This window comes from Sceloporus occidentalis, unplaced genomic scaffold (genome assembly GCF_023333645.1).
Source record: "Sceloporus occidentalis isolate IW3139 unplaced genomic scaffold, rSceOcc1.0.p SCAF_277, whole genome shotgun sequence".
Classification (NCBI taxonomy): domain Eukaryota; kingdom Metazoa; phylum Chordata; class Lepidosauria; order Squamata; family Phrynosomatidae; genus Sceloporus; species Sceloporus occidentalis.
In genome coordinates this window covers 196,323-218,991 of record NW_028317257.1, presented here as the reverse complement: position 1 = coordinate 218,991, position 22,669 = coordinate 196,323, and the positions used below count along the sequence as shown (strand labels likewise).

Sequence of the window (22,669 nt, the reverse complement as noted above, 5' to 3'; positions counted from 1 at the left end):
AACAGATTTAAATTTGTTAACCTTTCTTCATAACTATAGTGCTCCATTCCTTTTATTAATTTTGTAGCCCGCCTCTGCACCCTTTCTAGTGCTATGATATCCTTCTTTAGAATAGGTGCCCAAAATTGCACAGCATATTCAAGGTGCGGCCTTACCATTGATTTATACAGAGGCAAAATTATATCTTTATCCCGCGAATTGATGCCCCTTTTTATACACGACAATACTTTACTGGCCTTAGCAACTGCTGACTGACATTGCACATTGTTGCCTAGTTTGTTGTCTATAACAATTCCCAAATCCTTCTCATTTGTCGTTACCCCTAATTCACTACCGTTTAGGATGTAGGTTGCTTGTGCGTTCCGTACCCCGAAGTGCATAACTTTGCATTTATCTACATTGAATTTAATCTGCCATTTGTGTGCCCAGTCCCCCAGTCTATCTAGATCCCTCTGCAGCACTGTAATATCCTGCTTGCACTGTATTGCTAATGTATTCATAGCTATTCATTTTCAAAATATATTATGTATTCATTTGTTGTATTTACATACAATGAATTATTTACATATTTGAACACTATTTATAGTTATTGTCTTATAAATGTTACCATGATAACAGAATACTTTATGTTACAACTATTTTGTTCTTTTGTTATGTGTGAATAAGTAAGGTATTGTTACCAGTTGACTCCTAGGGGGTGGGGCTTCAGAACTGTTTTGGCTCTCAGGAGAGCAAGGATACACCTCAAATGATTCATGTCTGCATGAATATAAAGTATGTCCATTGGGACCTGAAGCCTCTTTTTTCATTTGTGGGTACTGAAACCATTGGTTTACCCACTTTCATAACTGGACTGTTTTCTTACTAACTTAATCTGTGTAATTTTTGTACTCACACATATGTGTCAAAATACTGGAAAAGAAACTTGTTTTCTTGCCCGCAAGGAAAATGGAATGTTTTTCGACAGTTCTTTTTATTGCAGGCTATAGACGCTCCTTTCTTCTTGCATATGATGCAGACCTGTAGAATATTTGACATTACATACAGCAGAAGAAGTGAAAGGGCAATGCCCCTTGTCAACTTTAAATCAATTTAAAACTGCCTTTAGCCTATACTGCTTGTGAAAGGTGAGTTGGGAGGGTGTCTGTGACAGACTCAGCATTACCTAATAAGTTTCTTGCCCAGATATTGTCTCCCTTCTCCTAATACATCCTAGAAATGCTACCCGAACCAATCAACAACAATCAGAAACCTAACAATAAGGAAGAAAAAATGTATGGGGAGACACACAAACACATTATGTAGATCCAGAGAACAGGAAGTTAAAATAACTGCTCTAATTGTATACACACAAGTGAATTTCATATATACGAGGGGCGTTCAAAAAGTTTCCACAGTTTTTTATTTATTTCAAAACAAATTACATCAAAAAACAAATTACATCATTTTCTACATAGTCACCTTCCTTTGCGATGCAATTTTCCCAACGTCGTACCAACTTTTTCCCAGAATATGGTCAACATCAACTTTCCTGTCGTCAGTTGCGTCTTGAATTTCTTTACTACAGGAGATGATGGATGCTTCCACTGCATTCTCTGCCGCTTGCTTTGGGGCTCGTAATGGTGAGCCCACGTCTTATCAGCAGTGACTATCTTCTGCAGAAAATCATCATCTTCTTTGGGTGTCGGGAACATCTAAACCTCTAAACTCTTGCACTTATGCTCCTCTGTCCGCTGCTTAGGCACCCACCTGGCACACACTTTACTGAACTTAAGGCTGCCATGAATCAGGGCATAGGCAGATCCAACACTCACATTAAGCATTTCTGCAACCTCTTCAACTGTTATTCTCCTGTTTTCGCGAATCAGTTCCAGGGTTCTTTCTTCATTCCTTGTGGTCGTGGCTGTAGCTGGACGTCCAGAACACTCTGCATCCTTCACACCAGTAAGGCCATTTTCAAACGTTTTAATCCACTTATAGACGACTCTACTGAGCACACATGCGTAGCTTAATTTTAGCTCCCGGCACACCTTCTGCTCACAAAAAGCGTATGATAGAACGCTGTTCCTCTTTGATACAATTTATACGGTTCACAGCCATCTTCAACCAAGGGTAAACTGCAAGTGCGGAAACTTTTTGGAGGCCCCTCATATAAATATTTGTTATTGTAAACTGTAAACTCTATTACATAGGTTTATTTAGTGTAGAACTATACAATGTAATATTTAAGAAAAGTGACTAAACTAAATGTATTTTGAAACTAAGTAGCTCTTTAATTTGCTTATATTAGTGCCAACCTGCTAAAGCAACATAGACTACATAGGTAGCATTTACTCTATAATCAAGTCTTTGCTCTGTTCTTTTATGGAAGAAAATTACCAGTAAAATCATCAATGGTTCTTTGCTATATTACCCAGCCATACACCTTTGGCTGGAAACCCAATAAAGTATGTATATATATTTTGCCTTCAGGAGTGCCTTCATTCTTCGTGGCATACTTTCAACAAGGTGCTGGAAACATTCCTCAGAGATTTTAGTCCATGGGCATGATGGCATCACGCAGTTGCTTCAGATTTGTTGGCTGCACATCCATGATGCGAATCTCCATATCCAAAAGGTGCTCTATTGATTGAGATCTGTGACTGTGGATGCCATTGGAGTACAGTGAACTCATTGTCATGTTCAAGAAACCAGTTTGAGGTGATGTGAGCTTTGTGACATGGTGCATTATCCTGCTGGAAGTAGCCATCAGAAGATGGGTACACTGTGGTCATAAAGGGATGGACATTGTCAGCAACAATACTCAGGTAGGCTGTCGCGTTTAAATGATGCTCAGTTAGCACAAAGGGGCCCAAAGTGTTTAGGCTGGTGGTGTAGTGGTGTAATGTCCCCTACACCATTACACCACTACACCACCACTATGTTTTCATGTTGTTTATGTAACTGGAATCAAGACTCATCAAACCAGTCAACGTTCTTCCAGTATTTCATTGCCCAATTTTGGTGACCCTGTGCGAATAGCTGACAGGAGTGGCACCCGGTGTGGTCTTCTGCTGCTGTAGCCCATCTGCTTCAAGGTTCGACGTGTTGTGCTTTCAGAGATGGTATTCTGCACCTTGGTTGTAACGAGTGGTTATATGAGTTACTGTTGACTTTCTCTTATCTCGAACCAGTCTGCCCATACTCCTTTGACATCAATAAGGCATTTTTGCCCACACAACTGCAGTTCACTGGATATTTTCTCCTTTTCAGACCATTCTCTGTAAACCTTAGAGATGGTTGTGTGTGAAAATCCCAGTAGATCAGCAGTTTCTGAAATACTCAGACCATCCCGTCTGGAACTAACAACCGTGCCACGTTCAAAGTCACTTAAATCCCCTTTCTTTCCCATTCCGATGCTCGGTTTAAACTTCAGCAAGTTGTCTTGGCCATGTCTACATGCCTAAATGTATTGAGTTGTTGCCATGTGGTTGGCTGATTAGCTATTTGTGTTAACAAGCAATTCAACAGGTGTACCTAATAAAGTGGCCAGTGAGTGTGTGTGTATGTATATATATATATATATATATATATATATATATATATATACACACAACCTAGCATAGAGTGAGTGCAATGTTATATCTATAATCTTCTATAATGTTCTTACCACTTTTGATGCTTGCTTGATTTTGTTCTTTACATCATTGATCAGAAATCCATAAAAACCATCCGTTTCCTCTCCTTCTTGAAGCAAACCAGTAGCAAGTATCTTTGTAAAATAAATCCAAATATTAATAATATAAATAAAATAATAGTAAACATAATTTTTGCAAATCTTGAAATCAGTATATTAACTGTAAAATTAATCTGTCAAGAACTAGATAGTTCAATTACATGAAGCTAAAGTAGTTAAACACAAAATAAGACACAGACTACACTCAAACGCATTTTGGAGTTTTTGTTGCCCCATACTTACTAAACAGTTATAATGAACAGTAAGTTTTGTTTCCTCATCAACCAGTTTCTCTCCATACTTTTCAAGGTCATGTTCTATCCGACCACAGAGACCACATGCTATGGAATTTACAAAAAACACAGGCACAAGTTAAACAAAAAACATCACCAAAGGAATTATATGTGTATAGTTTGTTATAAATAATCCAAATGTGTGTCATTGATATTTAAACAACAATGACCTTTGTCAGATGGCAGATACATACACAGGGAAGGAATGACACCTTCTGGCCCGAGTAAGGGGTGGGGGTTAGGTAAAGCCAAGTAGGCCCCATCAGCTCCTTACCTCCATATCGGTAAATAACATAAGCAGTCGCACACATATTTGCATACCCTCTTACATGTACATGCACACACGATAACACACATACTTAACTAACACACATTCCTAATATACTTACACATACACACACTTACAAAAACACTCATGTTTACACACACTTACACAAACACACACTTACACATACACACTCATGCTAACATGCATATACCCTGTAAAACAACATACATACATACACACACCTACACACTTGTGGTGATTTTTTTGTCTAAGGCTATCACCTAGTTTTTTTTAGCCTTGCACACAATGTGCTATTCTGTCAACACATGAAGATTTGTAGTTTTGTATATTATTATATTTTATATGAATTACAATAAAATGTATTTTATTGATTTGGTGCACATAGCTTTATACATACTGACTCTATCCATTCCTCCCTCTCTCTTACTCCTTACCCCCCCCTCACCCATTACCATCTTAGAGTTTTCTAGCTGTGGGCATACACTGTGCAGTTATGCTTTGATTTGGTTGGGCCAGCCCAACCTTGTACGTAGACATTTTGCCCTCTGGTCTGTCCATATTTTTCTACCTGCTGTAACACTTACATCCTTACTTGGCTAATGCCTTATGCCTGGCTAGTTGATGCTGAAATATGCCCAAGTAATTTCCAGATAATGGTGTTCCATCTGCACTCTTTGTCTAACAATCAGAAAAGACGATGACTAAAACAATGACATGGGCTTTACATAGAGAAATTAAGGAATGATCAAGAGTTGCTAGGGAGTGGGGGTACATTTTCTAAACTTATTGTTTGACAGTATGCAATTGAATCTGGTGGATATTAGTAACTAACAAACAAAGCCACGTAAAATTGCCAAAAGAACACATCAGTTTTACAGCACTTAAAGCCTATAAGAACCAGAATACCATGTTCCTCAAAGATTGACATTTATCCCTTCTTTAGGATATATTTTACTTATGGCTTCTAGGTATATTCAGGCTAATCTGCTGTTTTTTTTGGTTAATATACACCTAGTTTTTATGAGAAAAATTGCATATGTGAGCAACCAATTTATTGATGCCAGAGGAGGCCCCTGCAGGTGACCAATAGAGTCACTTGCATGGCCCTTTAACTCCCGACTGTGAACCTACGGATTTCTGCTCCCGTTAGCTACGCAGCATCGCAGGGGTTAAGAAAAGCAGAAAGAGCAGAAATCTTTAGGTTCACCATCAGGAGTTAAAGGGCCATAAGAATGACTTTATTGGTCGCCAGCAGGGGCCTCCTCTGGCATCAACCAATTGGCTCCTGCTGGCGATAATAGCACACACACACTATAACACCACCTACAACACTCACTCACACTTGTGCGTATACTGTCTTCACAACATCTTGCATTGTCCATCCCTGTCGAGCTCTCACGGGCCACACACAGATTAGGATTTTTTATATTTCAGTTTGGCTCGATACCTCTGTGTCCTTGACAATTTGTGGGTCTGTCCAAGGGATTTTAAGAGAGAGTGTGTGTGTGTGTGTATATATATATATATAAACACCAAGAGACTTTTCAAATGTTTCATGAATACAATTTCCCATAAACTAAGTTGATCGACAAACTGTTTGTCGAGTGCTGGTCGACAAACAAAGCATCAATTTTTATTGTTTTTGTGCTTCCCACATAAAAACAACATCAAGATGTTTTTAATGTTGCAATTAGTTCGACAAGTGTTCAGCTGGAGGAGTAGCTAATTTAAAGGAAAAGTCCCACTGAAAAAATTTCTCCTTGGACATAAAATACAGTGCTGTTTTGTTCCAATAAATGTCCATTATCTACAGAACTGACAGCTGCCATGGTAGTGATATTTTCAATGACTTTATACTGCTCAAACACGACATTGAGCTGATTTTTTGGGGGCAATTCTAATAAAGTCCTAAATCTATAATGAAATATTTTCTTTTCATAGACTTATTAGTCAGCGTGTCAAGTTTTTAAGCTATTCTGTTGACTATCTTAAGGAGTCAGGATCATTGTCTAGTAGATAGGAGCAAGAGAAGAGATACAGAACAAATACAAAAGCTCTCTGAAAACATTTTGGTGGACGTTCCACTTTAAATAAATTAACATTTTGTGCATGTTTGTGCAAGTTTTGAGCAGGAAAAAACAGGCAGACTGTTTTTTTTTTATCAGGATGGAGAAGTAGTATTCTGGTTTTTATTCGGGCAACTATCTAACTTTTGGCAGGAAATCATTACAAGTTGGTGGTAAAAGTTCACCTGGTGTCTCGTCTGTCACTGTGGAGCTGATAGAATCTTCATTGTTATGGTTTTTTTTCTCCTCCATTCCTAAAAAACAAAAACATGTAAATAGTGAAACTAACCCCGAAAATACGCCATTTACCCTTATTTTTTACGAGCAAGAGTAGCAATGCAATACTTTCTCATTTTTTATTTTAAACATTTAAGGTTTAACATTGTATACCACTCTTTGTTACCATGGTTGAACCCGGCCAATACAAAGTAACTATTTCTTTAGTCCTCGAGTGTTTTGGTTATAAGCTCACTGATGTTTAATTCAAAATATGCACTTTTTATATACCTAGAAAATGCATATAATACCAGAGCGAGAAAGATGCCTATTGATAAGGCTTGCGTCAGCATATTTTGGAATAAATAATACATAAACACTCTAATGCGTCTATTATTTTATGTAACTTTTGCCAAAATTGTTTCCACCCTGTTATATTGCACTATAAATCATGCATGAACAGTATCATTAGAGGCTTCTGCAGACTGTAATGGCTTTATCAGCCAGATTTCAGACACTTATTTCAGTGTGAAAGACAAAAAGTGCCTGTAGAGGGGCTATTATTTTTTTTTTTTTTTTAAACCTAACCTTATTCTCCTTGGGGTAAAAGGAAATGTCCTGGAAAAAAGTATTGCCGTTCCAGGAATACGTTTGAGTCGAGCAGATAGAACGGACATAGTGTGCACTGTAACGTCACTGAAAAGGCAGTAATGTATGAATCATGCTGGCAAGCAGATATGGTCAACGCAAAGGATTAACAATAAATCAGCATTTACGAACTTTTATTTTACAATGGTACTCATGTATAAGACATTCAAAAGCCATAAGACCACTGAAGCTACCTTGGTGGAGAGCTTTCCCCTCTGGGTGGAATGAAAAGGACCGTTACAAAAATACACTAGGTGCAGAGGATAATTGATACCATCTGTGAAACCACGTGACTTCAAAGATTTCTTTTCATAATGATGACCATTGCGTATTACAAAGTAATACTACGTTAACATTCTAAATAATACAGTTTGACAGAATTTATATGAGATCATAATTCATCACACACAAGTGTTTTTAATTTTTATTTTTGCAGTTGTCTGTTGTAGATTCTTCATGTTGTGTACCATAGGGCAGAAGTTTGAATAAACATGTCTATACTCATTCCCCAAAAAGGACATTGAAACAATGACAAGAATTTGGTGAGCTGCAACTTTTATCAAGTGGACAAGATTAATAGATATATCTTTAAGTATCCACCCTTAAAGTACAACAAAACACATAACACATCCAAAATAAAGAAAAGTAGGCCAGCTCGACTAAACTCCACCTGGGTCCAATTCAAACGGGGCTAAACTCAGGAGCCTTTCTTGGGACCGTGGAGTTTCCCAACAATTCAGAAAATAGTAACGTTGAATGGCAGTAATACTCACCGAACCTAGGACCAATGTTTAATCAGTTTCAAATATGAACATTATAATACCCTTGAAGGTATACCCAGACAAAGCCCTCCATAGTACTAGTTTATTAGCCATCAATGAATAATCATGAACATGATGGGCCAGTGATCGAGTAGGTGAACATATTTACTCTTTTTCTTGATGTACAGTTTTTGGATAATTCAAAGCAGGGGTGTTGAAGACAAGTGATTCAACAATTTTATTGTGACTGAAGAGCTCCAGCTGGGATATCCTAAAAAATAAAGGCCTTCTTGTGGATGTATTTAAAATACAAGACTTTTGTGAGGAGATTATGTTGGACAACATTCACATTGCTATTTTGATATATACCCTGCTTTGTCACAAGAACACAGGTTTTACAAATTCTCTGACCAGTTACTTATTTTCTAAGCTATATAGTTTCAGGACATACAATTATGAAATGCAATACCTGGTTAATTTAGAACATCAGCCGGCAGTATACACATCAAGACAGAAACACGAGCCATTGCTGTTTCATTGCACGTATAATACAGCTATAATGATTGCAAAATTACTAGCATACGGAAAATCATACAAATTATCATTCGCACAAACGGATTAACACAAATCAGTGCAGTGAATGTCATATAATACATAATCTTTATAACACAGAATAACCTGTTGTTGTAATTTTATGTTGACACAGTTATCGAAGTGTTAAAGGAATGATCAGTTGTATGAAATTTGGTAATATCTAGGGATGTTGACTTACAGGAGATGCATTTAGCTTTCCAGCCAGTGATTGCTGTAGGTATTTTATTTTTTTTGGGGGGGGGGGGGGTTTAAAAGTGCATACTAAAATACTAAGTAGTTTAAAATGCATTTGTAGTTGGTGTCTACAAAGCAGACTATTTCTTTAATAGCAAAACAAACAAGGATTAACTCATGTCTAGTTACTCACGTTATTACTCTACAAGCACCAACAACCCTTATATCATAGAATCTTTAGGTCATGGATCACCGTATGACATTTTTTTTAAAACATTACCGCTGATTTGGGCTGTTATTTGGAATGTTCTATAATAACCTTTGATATCTTGAACCCTAAAGGGCCTTTTATGCGAATGGCAAGTAATACCTCTGGCACTTTCATGTCTAGTTTGTGTCATTTAGTATTAAATGTATTGATGAAATAATATCCTATTCTCTTAGGTCTATGTACAGCTCTACCCAACACCCCAATGCAAGCAGTTACTGCACGCACTGCAAGTATGGATTCAGCCCGTTGACTGACAATGTAAAAGTAAATCATAACTTCATGCCTTTTGCATTCTCATACCTACATAATGATGAAAGGTTATTGTCAAGTGATATTTGTTAACAATTCCATCCTTGTAATTGTTTTTAAGTGAAATTACATTACATGACTTATCCATTGTTTACTGCTTACCTGTATCAGCTACGTTCAAGGTCATACATTATGGTTCAACTAAATGCTTGCCATCCCATGGTCATTTACAGCTAAACGTTTGAGTTATATCCTCAGCAAGGTGAGACACGCCTTTTAGATGCCAGATTACAGATTCCACAATTTACTGAATTGTGAAGTTACTAAAACATGGCTTGTAAAGTGTAAAGTGTGTGTAAAGTAACAAAAAATAAATTGGCATTTCACCCCCAAATAATGCTTTACTTAATCAACAACTCGGTGTCACATATTCTCTGATCCTTTAAACATATCTGTGTTCGCTGGCTCTAAACAGGCAGCTTACCTCATTGTCAGTTCCCCAAGAGAGGAGAGATCTTACTGTAAAGTCAGTTTCCAACTGTCATTGTTAAAAGTTTAAGATGGCAGCCACCAACTGCTGCTGTGATCTCATCAAACTGCAGTTAATGAAACTTTATAATCAATATATAAAATGTAACTAACATAGCTGATAATTGTTATTACATTAATGTTGTAATGTTGCTGGGTTTATTTATTCTAACTATGTCAAGGGGACCTATACTTATGTACCACCGGTTAAAAACATGACCTCATACAATGATATATCTATATACCACTGTATCAGACCACATTTTAACTTACGGTTAAAATGTGTGTGTGTATATATACAAACATATATACATATATACACACACACACACCATAAGCTGAAAAAAGGCAGAGTTCAAGAGTGGCGTATTTTGGCATAGGGGTCGGTAGCTTATCTGCCAAACGGGGGCAGATAACCCGTTTGAGGTATTAGGCTCCCTGGTGTGTCACTGCTTAATGGGGCACTTGCATTGATATAAACCTTGGAAAGCACATATGCAGTATAGTGTATTTGTACCCAGAGTACAAGCTTTATCACAGTGCAATATATTATTAGTGGCTATATGGATTCACTGTGTTATAAATATAAGAGACCTCTGTTGATGTCCTGAACTGTGCCATACCTTCCTGAACTGTGCCATACCTTCCTGACCAGGCTAAAGACTCTTGTTTCTTCCTATGATTACTGTTAGTTGTGTACATTGTCCCATCTGTCATAAAAAAAATTATGGCACTATACATGTACATTCACATACATCACACTTCAATTCACGACCTTAAAAAAGTGCTCATTGAGAACATAATGCTAGATGTACATCTGGTGAGCAGCTAAGGTGTCCATGAAAGGTTGTACAATGTTGTCAGTAGAGAAGTAGAATATCAATCCAAAGGTGATAGAAATTGGTAGGGCAGGCAAAGCTTTCTTGAAAACAGCCAGCAGCAACAAGGTCAGACATAATCCCTGGGGGGGGAAAACAACAGTATTGTCTGGTGCTAAACATTCACAAGATTCTCCTGTCTATGACAACAGGCTGCATAACAATCATATGTATAATTATATGCTAACAAAAAATAAAATCTTACTAGTATCTAGAATTACTAGTAAAATTACTACGGGCCTGTGAGATCATTTTTTGGTGGGACGAAAGCCTTGCATGGCCGAAACATTGGCAGAATACTTAACTTGAATCCTACGTGTGAACGATAACTTCTGATGTGCGCCGACCGACTGCTATAACTGTTCGTATATAGAAGTATATTAAAACATAGGGACACCTATGAGGCTAGAGGGCAGGGCTGGACTGTGGATGATGAGGTACCCCTGGCTGGGTATGAGGGGACCCACATTACATTTTATGTTGACGAGCTGTCAGGCATATTAAGCCAATTGCCGCACAGTGTAGCTGAAGTGGCAGATTGGGCTACTATGGAGCAGTGTCGGTAAAAGTAAGAATATTCCATCATTCGTATAGGAACACGTAATACCGTCATTAACAATTTCCAATGCCCAAATCATCACTTGACTTACTATTAATATGGCCACAAAACAGGCCAGGGTGGTGTTCCAGTCTCCACTGGCAGTTGCTGCTGCCTTTCCCACAAGAACACTGTAGAATATGAAGTCGCCAAGACCAAGCTTCACTCCCCCTGCGGGAAATTAGATGATTAGGAAAGCCACAGTCTGCAGTGTATACCCGTACTCAGATAGGGCTTGTCAGACTAAATATGCCTCCCCTCATCCAACCTCATGCAACTCATTGTATTCTAGCTACAGGAGATTTCAGGCTTCTTTTAGACGTCCTTTTTTAAACATTTAATGAATAAAACTCAACATGTATAGCTTTGAGGACTGGTTAGGGAATGGATTTAAATGCATACAAGGGATTTAACAAAGTACAAGAGGCAAGTATATTGCAAAGAATGAGAAATGTTAGTACAGGAGGTCATACTCTAAGACTGGAGGGCCAGAGGCTTAGATGTAATATAAATATGTTTTAATTCACTGAGAGGGTGATAGTTAAGTGGAACAACTTCCAGCAGAAGCGCTAGGTTAATTTATTTTTATTATTCTTATTTGACATCAAATTATATGTTTTAACTCTATATCCAATATTAAAATACATTCTTCTATCTGTTTTGTGTAAATTACTTTCTGTAAACCTTTGGCATGTGTATCCAACACTATACTTTTGATGGGTAAAGTGGGTAATTCAAAACCTGATTTTGTATTTTTTTATTTACTCAATTAATCTTCTTTGATACCAGCAAATATTTACCCCTAATACGGTTAGAATTTATGATTTCTAACTATAATAAACAAGAGCATTCTTCGATCAGACTCTCAATGGACACAACATAATGATGAAGATATTCAGACGACATTGTGGCACACAAAAAGGACGATTGACTTACTTTCTTCTTCTGGGTCATCAGAAGATGCAGATGGGTTGCTTGGAGTTTCAACTCTTGTCTCTATAACATCACTGTCTACTTGTTGTAAGCTATTTACATTGTCATCTGACAAAAAGCAATTTTAAATAAGTTCAAGCCACTCTTTTTGTGATATCCCCAGGCTGTACCATATGCATATACATGAATAATTTCCAAACTATGCTAATTAGGACATATCTAAATGATGAAGAGTATACTGAGGCCTTCTCAGTGATATATATATATATATATATATATATATATATATCATATATACAGCTGTGTGCATATACATATATGTCTATACATTGGAATATGTATTTACTATATTGAAAGATTTATAACTGTTTGCTCCCACCCATCTACAACTGCTGTGTAAAGTTACATTATTAAACCCGTTTTTAACCAAAAGCAGTCTCCTTTAGTGGTCAATGTAAACGGAGTATTAATGCCTGATGCAGTTATCATGCAATTTAATGCTACGTGCATCCACTAAAATAATGTGTCTTCATTGTACCCTACACTCACTTCACACCGTCTTCCCTTGAAGTATCATTAAAACAGCATAATTACATGTATCTTGTGGTGGTTCATTCAGCCTACTGTTCCTTCTCTCAGAATCTGCCATTCCCACCGTCCACACCATAGCAGCTTTCAAGTAAAAAGATATACGATTAAAACAAGTGTTAATTAAGTACAAGTTCTATATATTGCTTTGTAATATATGAGACAAACAGAACGATGTTCTGTATCACCGATCACAATTACTGGTATTTTGTGCAACTGAATTTTTGGACATGGAAAGATCATCTCCAGTCAATGTGATAAAATCCGCATGTTTCTGTTGAAGTACCACTTGTAATGGGTTATTTTTAGTTCACCTAAAAAGCTAATCATTTCCATTACCAAATAATGAAATCTGATCTAATTTTTATACTGGTACTACAGTGATCCACTCTTTCCATCTCGCTTATCCGAAAACTTTTTTTCATGGAATCCATGTAGCAGCAATGGATGGTTTTCCCAAACTTATCTTCCCTAAAGCCAAAAAGATTTTCAGTCCAGCAAGCTGTTGTAAATCAGAATGTGCTTAAACGTGAGGGGGTTCTATATACTGTATATAATTATTTTTCTCTCTAATATTCTACTGCTTTTCCAAATGGCATTAGGACTATTGGCTTTTTTCCCAATTAGCTACGTGATATCACAATCACCTATATGGCACTTGGGTGAAAGGATGAAACAAACAAGTATTTTTACACCTCGCTTACACACAAAAAAAAGCAGGAGCATGCATAGAGCTAAAAGGGGAAAAAAAGCAAAAAAACTTTCCCTTCATATAATAACAAAACATTGATGTAACTGGTAAAAGTACTTACAAGAATAAATCAATGCAGGGAATATGGGTTCATTCCTTTCCTGTGCAGTTTCCACCAGCATTCTCAAAGGACCCTTTGGGCACAGCACAGCTAACAGATCTGTCGGAAAAATTGCAATATATCAGTTTCCGGTAAGATGCCTTGTTAAATTTCAAGTCAAATCCTCAAGGATTCAGGACAAGCGTTCCTACCAAATGGGCTCTTTTTTTTCTCGTGTATTTTTTTAAGGTGTTGTTCCATTTCGACACACCTGTCTATTTTATTTTGTTACTAGTATCAGATTGAAAACAATGTCCAAAATTCTGCGCTGATTTTTTAAATTATTATTTTTTAACAGTTTGAGTTTTTAAACAATATAATATTTTCAGGTGGATGCATATGCGTAATTTACATGTGTTCTAGCTCTGTTATGATACCCCAATCTACAAGGCAATACCCCGACTCTTTATTACGCTGTCTGTGGTAAACAACACAATGGAACCCTTGAGCAGGGGACATCAACCAATCACAACTGACAACAATGGCTGCCTCCAAGACTGGAGATGAAGGAAGTTTATCGCCACAAAATAAGGAGGTTTGTGTCAATGCTCCTGTATACAGCAAAAAGGCTCATACAGTACTTAACAAGGTTTTTGTCACCTTTCCTCGACAAAATTAGAGATAACACCATGTTACTATATTAATGTTTTGTTGATAACAACTGTATGAGATTGCAAAAGAAAAATTACTTAATCAGGGCACTACATACTAACCTCTTAGTCACCAAGACCATGTCTCTTAATCAGAATGATAGAATGGGTTGTCAGCTTAATAGAATAACAGAGTTTAAGGCTATCACCCACAGCTAGCTCCAAATTGTTAAATATTTGGATATTTTCACAGATTTATAGCTTATAATACGGACTAATACAACAAATATATGTATGGATGCCATTTTGTGTGTGCATACCGTAAACTGAAATAGCTCCTAGTATAACCCACGCAGACCATTCAGGTAGATATTTGATGAATACCAATGCCATGAGTGCACTGATCATGATAAGATAAGCTTGCTGGAGCTGAAGAGGGCCTTTCCAATGAATGCAGATCATTCCGACTGCCCCGAAATTCCAGATTACCATGAAAAGGGTTGGATAATCCATTGCCACATTGTAGGTCTTGAACACTTCACTGGATTAACAGAAGTAAGACAAGCATATTGAAAACCATTGCAAGAATAACAAGCTATAGAATAGCAAGTCAATAAATCTGGATTATTTATGGTGTACCTACAGCTAAACCTCTATTGTACAGCAGGGCAGTATGGCTGGGCACCTTTAGTAGGTGCTGACCCATATGATCTTTTGTGTCATCCAACAAGCAGACACATATTTCATTATGGAGGATAACAATCTTGCAGTCCAACTAGTTTGACAGAACAGATCTTAATGGGACCCTTGAGCATGGGAAAAAATGTAACCTAACATGGAACTCTTCTGAAGAAATGAAACATGATCGACTTTAAGTTGTATATGTTGTAGTTATCAATGTGTAAGATTTTCATGTGTAAATTCACTGGTCCCTCAGTGCTCTTTGCAAGTGACATCAGTAAGATTATACTAGTGTTTGTGTCGGCGAGAAGGGTAAAGCTGGACCTGCATAGAGCATGGGTCTGATCTTATTGCTAGCCTTACCTGCAGAAAGGTTCATTGACCTCTATTATTAACTGGTTCTTCTCAGACAAATGGTCAGAGAAAATGCAAATAGAATGCAAATGGAATTTGATTTAAAATAAATAAATATGTGATGTGTACATGGAAAGGTTTCGTCGGCTAGACTGTTGATTTTTCTTAGTGTTAGCCTATAACAAGTCATATAGCACATTATTTTGCAATCACTTATAAACACTCACCCAAGATATATATATGTGAACATGAAAAGCAGCATTAAGGATGACAGAATTAACCATCCGTGGATGAACTACAAAACAAAATGTTAAATGTAATTTTACAAATTGAAGATATGTTAGTGCCTTCCACAATTACATAAATAGCCACCAACAGGATATCAAAAGTCTATGAAAGTTCCGTCACACCTTTAACACCATCTCTCACACACACACTTCCACTTTGGCTATTTCAAGTGGACATTTTCCATTGACTATACATACACTTTACCTCTGGTAACTCAATCTAGAATCTGTATAATTTCTGTACTGTTAGCAACTGATGTTCAACCTGAAGTTCATTCTTACCTTGTAGCATCTGTACTTGTATAACAAAACAAGGAATATTGTCATCACGAGAATCACGCTGATCATTATGATTGTATTTAGCACAGAATTTAATAAGCGTTGGCCAACAGACGTGGTGTCTTCAGAAAAAGGTGTATAGATTCTGAAAGTAACAAGCACAACACATAAAAAAAAACCACATACAACTTAAATGTTTTTGGGTTTTTTTGCCCTAACCTGAAATACTAAAATTATTGCATAGTGATTAGGGTAAATAAATATCTGAAACATATATTAACCCCTTCAATCCCAGGGGTTTTTGGTACCTCAAAGCCCGGAGCAATTTTGCCATTTTTGGGGTATGTCGGTTTAGTGATTATTCTTCTTTCCTGTGAATAGTGTACTCATGTAAACTATATATTGTTTTTTCAAGGAAAGATAGAGCTTTCGTTTGATACCATAGTTGGATGATTAGCTGAAGATTTAGAATGAGAAATTTAGTAAAAACTAGCGAAGATTAGAAAAAAAAACAAATTTTTTTTTACATTTTCCCTCTGAATCCTCACAAAATTAGGTAAAGTGATGGAAAATCCCCTCCAAGTTTATCAATTCAGGTGTCCTGATTTCAGAAATACCTAATTTATATAGATTTTCCAGACTTTCCCAGCACCAGGGAGCATACTATAAGGTGTACAATTTTGTATACTTTTCATGCCTATGGCTTAACGGGTTTGGGGGTTGTGAACGGGGGCAGGAGGGTTATACTGGCTAGATGTTATGCTAGGGCAATGGGAAGTAAGGTTTTTTAAATTTTTTATTATCTTTTTTTTTTTATTTACAATTTTTTTATTTTTTTTTTTATATATTTTTTAACACAGAAATGGTTAGAGGTCCTCTTAGGGACCTCCTGAACATGCCAGTGATGTCACAATGACATCACAGCTCACATAATTTATTTTAGTATTATTTATATTATTATTTTAATGAATTAAAACTTTTTTTTTCCTCCAGCTTTTCTGTTACAGGACGGGAGGGGGAGTGAGAGAGATGGTTTCTCACTCCCCTCCCCGCGATCCCCCTGCACCGATCACACTGTGATCTCTATGCAGGTCCTCACAGACCTGCATAGAGATCGCAGCGTCTCTGTGCCTCATCGGAGGGCAGGATGACCTTCCGGGTTACGTCAGCAGTGACGCAACCCGGAAGGGAATGCCCGATCGCGCAGTTTGCAATGTAACAGCTTACCGGCTTTCATGCCGGAAGCTGTTACAGGAGATCGGGCAGCAGAAAGCCGGAAATGCCGGCTTCTGCTGTCAGAGGGGAGTCCAGGCTGTCAAACAATGTGTCCCTGACACTGCACGAAGGGCTGGACGTACCGGGACGTCCATAGGAGATTCTTAATTGCCGTTTTTTGGATGTCCTGGTACGTCTATAGGGGAATGAAGGGGTTAAAGAAGCTACAGTGACAATATACCAGCTTCATTATGCATTATGATATAGTGAGTTTCTTCTGCAAAAAGCTTGAGTTGGCCTGGAAAAATGCATAGTTAATGTTCGGATATTTGAAAGTCAACATAGTACTGTGACTATACATTTCATGAGGCCAGTTTAGTCCTTCATGCAGACGTTCACTGTGGCTGATCCTCTGTAATAACTCACAGCAACTTAAAGTTTGCTAAATAGACATTTGGTCAAAATGTAACTTTCACAAGTTAACAATGACTTTGATTAGAACTTGGGTCTACAGATGATCCTGGTTAGAACTTGGAATCATTTAGTCAGGAGAATAGCAACCATGGAGTGACAAACTTAGGAACTCATCATAGATGCAATACCGAGCTCACACCAGTGTGGTTGTGATGTATATTTATTGTTTAACTGATAAAAAAAAAACAAAAAAAAAACATTCATACTCACAATTGCCCGTTTTTTTCTGTGTAGAAACTGACTGACTTTATTGTGGCAACAACAACAACCATGCAAAGAGTGACTGGAACAAAGAGCATGATGACGTGCCGAGCCCCATATTTCAGAGTCAGCTCTTCCTCATCACCATTTGCTGGGCCTTCCCTGTTAGAAACTCTTGTACCAGATGTTTCCCCATTAGGTGCATTGCCTGCCTCTTGTGTCCTGTTAGTGTGTTGTTTCTGTTAAGAACAAGCATTACACAAGAAAAATAACATTCACGACAACCTAGCATGGTGATAAACTGTGCTGTCAGCTTTATATAATAAAACAACAATCTTACACATGGGATGGGGTACATGCAAATGGAAGATTGCTGTATGTAAGGTTGCTGTCCCTGCCAAAATGGAGGGTCCTTTTTTGGTGAGGAAAACAAAGAATTTTAGCACATTGTTATAATTTGTTTGCCAGCTTCTAGTACGTTTAAACTTACACAATATACGCTAGTCCATAGTCTTTCAATAAAGTATCTCCAAAACAATCAAAAACTGTAGATGTTTTCAGTCTATAAGTTTAATCAAGGTAAAAGCAATATAGGAGACAGTCCGTTTTTAAATAAAAGCTGTTTTACTGAAAAGTTACAAAATAAAATTGTCTAAACACTGCACGTGGGCTTCACCGAACAAGAACAAATTAAGTATTTTAAGAGGGATTAATTGGTCTGTATTTTTTTTTTTAAACATTCTTATGATATATAGTATCGTACGAAAGTTTTACGCAGGGTAAAGAAAAAATACATATTAATAGCCGAGTTTTTTTTAAAATCATTTAACAAAATGCAAAGTGAGTAAAGAGATGAAAAATCAAAATCAAAATCAATGGTTTGATGCGTAGAGGAAAGTAAAAGTGAGAAAGCATGAGAGAGTGAGTGTGTGAAAGCGTGAGTGAGAAAAATGCCTGGTTCAGTATATCGTGATTGGAGTTATGCTGTACCACCGTCTGTGTCTAGTTCACTAGATAACGATAGACGCCACGTTGTACCACCGTCTGTGTCTGGCTTGCTATATATTGATAGGATTCATGCTGTGATTTTTGAAGAAAAATCTGTATAGATATTCAAACCTTCAATCTTAGAATCTTTCAGTACATCATGGGAGGGGGGGTTTGATTTTTTTTCTGTTCGCTCACTTTGCATTTTGTGAAATGATAAAAATATTATTGAAATTTATTTTTGAAAGCATTCTTACTTCACAGCATTTTTTCACACCTGCCTAAAACTTGTGCACATAAATGTACACACATGACATTTTCTCTTTGCTTGAAAAAGCAGCGGACTTATTCTTTGTAACAGTGTGTGCATCCTGTCAGACGCCACTATCCAGAAGATACCATGTCTTCTGCAGCGAACTCCATATGGCTAGATGCTCACAGGAGCTGTGCAGTTTCTATATCCTGATCTTTTTTTAAATCCAGATAGATTTGATTTTATGTTTTCATTTAAACTCAACACATTATATACCTGTAAAACAAAGGCTTGCGCTAGAAGGCCTATTTTACTTGGAATTATGCTATATTAAACCTGTATCAAAAGACAGGATATATGTTACCCTGTGGTTTGTAGACTCTTCTTCTCTCGGTGTCTGATGACCATCTTGATACGATGGGAGCAGCGGGCTTTCAGCTGCTATCAGTGATGTTCGCTCGTTGCATTCTTCTTCTTCTTCACTGTCTGAGCTGTTCATGAATGCCATCATACGCAAATACTGAAATTAAAAGCATATACCAATAAACTAAGTAGAAAACAACTAAAGTTCCTATGTTTACCTTTCATATACCCGGTATTATATATATATATATAACTTGCCTCAATCTAATCAACATGTGACATAGGCAATTAACATATCCAATAACATAGTAGGCCAGTACCATTTGCATGTTCGGAGTACATACATGTTTGTTTGCATGTAGGAAGTATCTAATGCAAATAACATAGCATGATCGATTATAGACGCCAAAAAAGTGTGCAAGACCCTTCATGGCAAACAGATAACCTGTTATTGAAAGTATGTGATGTTTTGGGTAATTCCCCGCTCAAACACTGCATGAAGCTGAATCTTTATGGCAATGATAGTGAAGCGTGTTCCTCCATAGACTTTCATTAGTCAGAGTGTCCGACTAGGCGATTAACACAGAGCCGCCTGTTTACCACATGCAGTATAATGAGTGTCTGTTTGGGATAGAAACTTGTTTTTAATCTGACACTAGTAATAAAAAATGGTGGGTTTCAAAAAAAAAAAAAAAGGTGGCATTCTCCTTAAACGGAGATCAAGTAAAATAAGATTCATTTTAATAAGAAGAATCTTCTAAGTACTTCTAGTTTATTTTAATTCCAATGACATTCATATACAGCAACAAAGAACACTTCAGTGACAGACTGAATGATTCCATTGAGCTTCACTAAAAATCACTTTTGGTCATAAGACTAAACTGTGTCACTATGAATGCTTAGCAACTCAAAAAAAAAAAAACTTTCTTCAAACTATTGAAACTCTGAAAAATCATGCATAACTTTTTTCCCCAATAAATGTAGAACGGTCAAAAAAAGCAAGTTGGTGCAAAACACCGTTATTAGCAGAATCAAAATAATATGAATTACAAAAGTAATTTACATCATATCCATTCATTGTTTTTGTTATGAAGAAGGCTGCAAGTGTTTGATTTTGTAGTGAATGGCAGCAGTTTTAACCCCGTCTGTCATACAAACTTGACCCTAATGTACTTGGAAGTGATGAGTCTACCTTTACATTCTGTTAGCCAAACTGCTTGCATGTGTATAGATCAAAAGAGAATTTGCAGTGTATTTTTTATTCAATCAGTATACTAAAAATAGAAAACCTTTAAGCAAATCTCAGAATTTACGAGCGCACTGATAGTTGTAATTTTTATTTCTGGATACTGTTGGGCATGCTTGTCAAGTAATTAAAATTGCTTATTGTTAGATCTCTAAGAATAAGGTGCTAATTATTCTGAATAAGTGTATTCAATATTAAGATGTCAGAATACAACACAAATTTATTTTATTAATTGTCACATTTTCACACCTTTGGCAGACCATCAGACCCCAACTGTTTAATCATCGCATACTGGCTTGGGGATGTTAAGTACGAAAAAAAATAAATAAGGAACTGTACTTTTATATTCTTTTAACACGTTGCAACTTAACACAAATACACTGACAGAACTTAAAAGATGTCAGAATAAAGAAAGACGTGACACCAGTAGGTAATAATAATGGGAAAAAAAAGAATAAGAAGAAAACATAACTGGCACAACATATTTCCTACCTAGGCGAAGGAGGCACCCGTTTCCGCAAAATACAGGAAAGACCTTCCGAGGACACCGTACCAAAGCATGTATGCGTTCCACGCCTCGTTTGGCTCCGCTCTGTCATCATGTTTTCATTTGATGGAGCTCTAAACACTAGAGACAAAACAAATCGTTTACGGGACTTCGTTCTGTAAAGGAATATGTATAGTAAATGCTTTATTACTATCATTATACTAGAAAGTAGAAATGCAAAATATTTGTGATAAAGAATCATTTTAAATTAAAACGTAAGCTTCCAAATTGTAGTAAAATCTGGCAAACTATTTTTTGGATGCTCCTTTTAACCATGGAAGAAGCTTATAATTAAAACACATGCAGGTCATCCTATATGGTACTAGAAGGGAAAGTGTATATAGGCCACACTATATGCATCTGAGTTGCCATTATTGTACATTCTATTCAAACTTCCACTCTCTCCATGCAATATTATTTTCAGACTTCCAGAGCAATAATCTAACACCGCAGTGTTTTACTTTAATAAGACGGTGCTGAATGCGTGGAACAGCTTCCCAGCAGAAGCGGTAGTCAAGAACTTAATGTCTTTAAGAGTCTTTAAAGCAGGAATAAACGGGTAGATTAAATGGTTCTTACCTGCCATCAAATTCTGTATATTTCTATTGTCCAAATTCATTCAAAATATTTATGAGCTAATAAAGCAGTTTGTTTAACCCTCACCCTCAAGATTATAACTAGTGCCACTAATTAACCCTTCAGGACTAACTGTGTTCAACACTTTAGATCAAGATGAATTCTTGCATTCTGTCGCATTCATCCACAATCTCATTCAATGGCCAACACAAACCATACACAGTTGTTCTTATTACCCCTTACGTACAACAGGTTGTCCTTAAATCCATTAATGACAAAACATTGTGAGCCGGTGCATGTACGGGCTTTGTCGTGAATGGGTTAAGAACTTCCTTTAAAAACAGAATAATATTTAGAAATTAATTTTAATATTAAATACTCTAAATGGATATATGACAGTGTACGCCAATAGTTTCTCCTACACAGGAATAGGAAGGAGCACTCTTTGGTGTTTATTATGAAGGGCCAATCTTGGCAATTTTCTTTGGAAAGTAGGGCTGAGCTGATACTTTAATGAGCAAGGAGCCTTTTGAGAAAGCTGATTTAGTTATTCATTATAAAGGACCAGCCAAGTTCTCCCTGCATTAGAAGCTCTCTATTAACTCTTGGTCCTTATACTTATAATGAATATAGTGATCATGGAAAGGGTACAGGGCATCATTTGGTGAAGGGGATCAGCGCGTTGAGGATCCCTTTACGCATATACCCGTGGATCAAGAGATTGGTCTTTAGCATGATTGTTTCAGAAAGGCTGCAAAGATGGCCACCACGTTAATAATAAGCCTTGTCTGCTCTGTCCTCATCCATGGGTTAAGGATAGAGGAAAACACTTCCCTGCTCTTTATTTCTATATAGGCCTCGCTAGGCTTCTGTTAGATTTCAATGGAAATCAAATGCATATTAGAAGTTTAAAATAATGTAAAATTAAAAAAAAAAGGGATTACACTAATAGGGATCTTTCCAG

At 36.9% G+C, this 22,669-nt stretch overlaps 1 protein-coding gene across 1 annotated transcript; it reads right to left on the bottom strand.

The window, feature by feature from the left end:
* Nucleotides 1-10,609: 10,609 nt before the first annotated feature.
* LOC149275599 (presenilin-2-like) lies at nucleotides 10,610-19,484 on the bottom strand. The gene is made up of 10 exons (XM_089504546.1): nucleotides 19,338-19,484; nucleotides 17,743-17,972; nucleotides 15,847-15,988; nucleotides 15,505-15,572; nucleotides 14,563-14,783; nucleotides 13,614-13,712; nucleotides 12,808-12,885; nucleotides 12,217-12,321; nucleotides 11,333-11,451; nucleotides 10,610-10,765 (listed from the first exon to the last, which is right to left on the bottom strand). The coding sequence occupies exons 1-10, from the start codon at nucleotides 19,482-19,484 to the stop codon at nucleotides 10,610-10,612; spliced, it is 1,365 nt and encodes a 454-aa protein (XP_089360672.1).
* Between the last annotated feature and the right edge of the window lie 3,185 nt (nucleotides 19,485-22,669).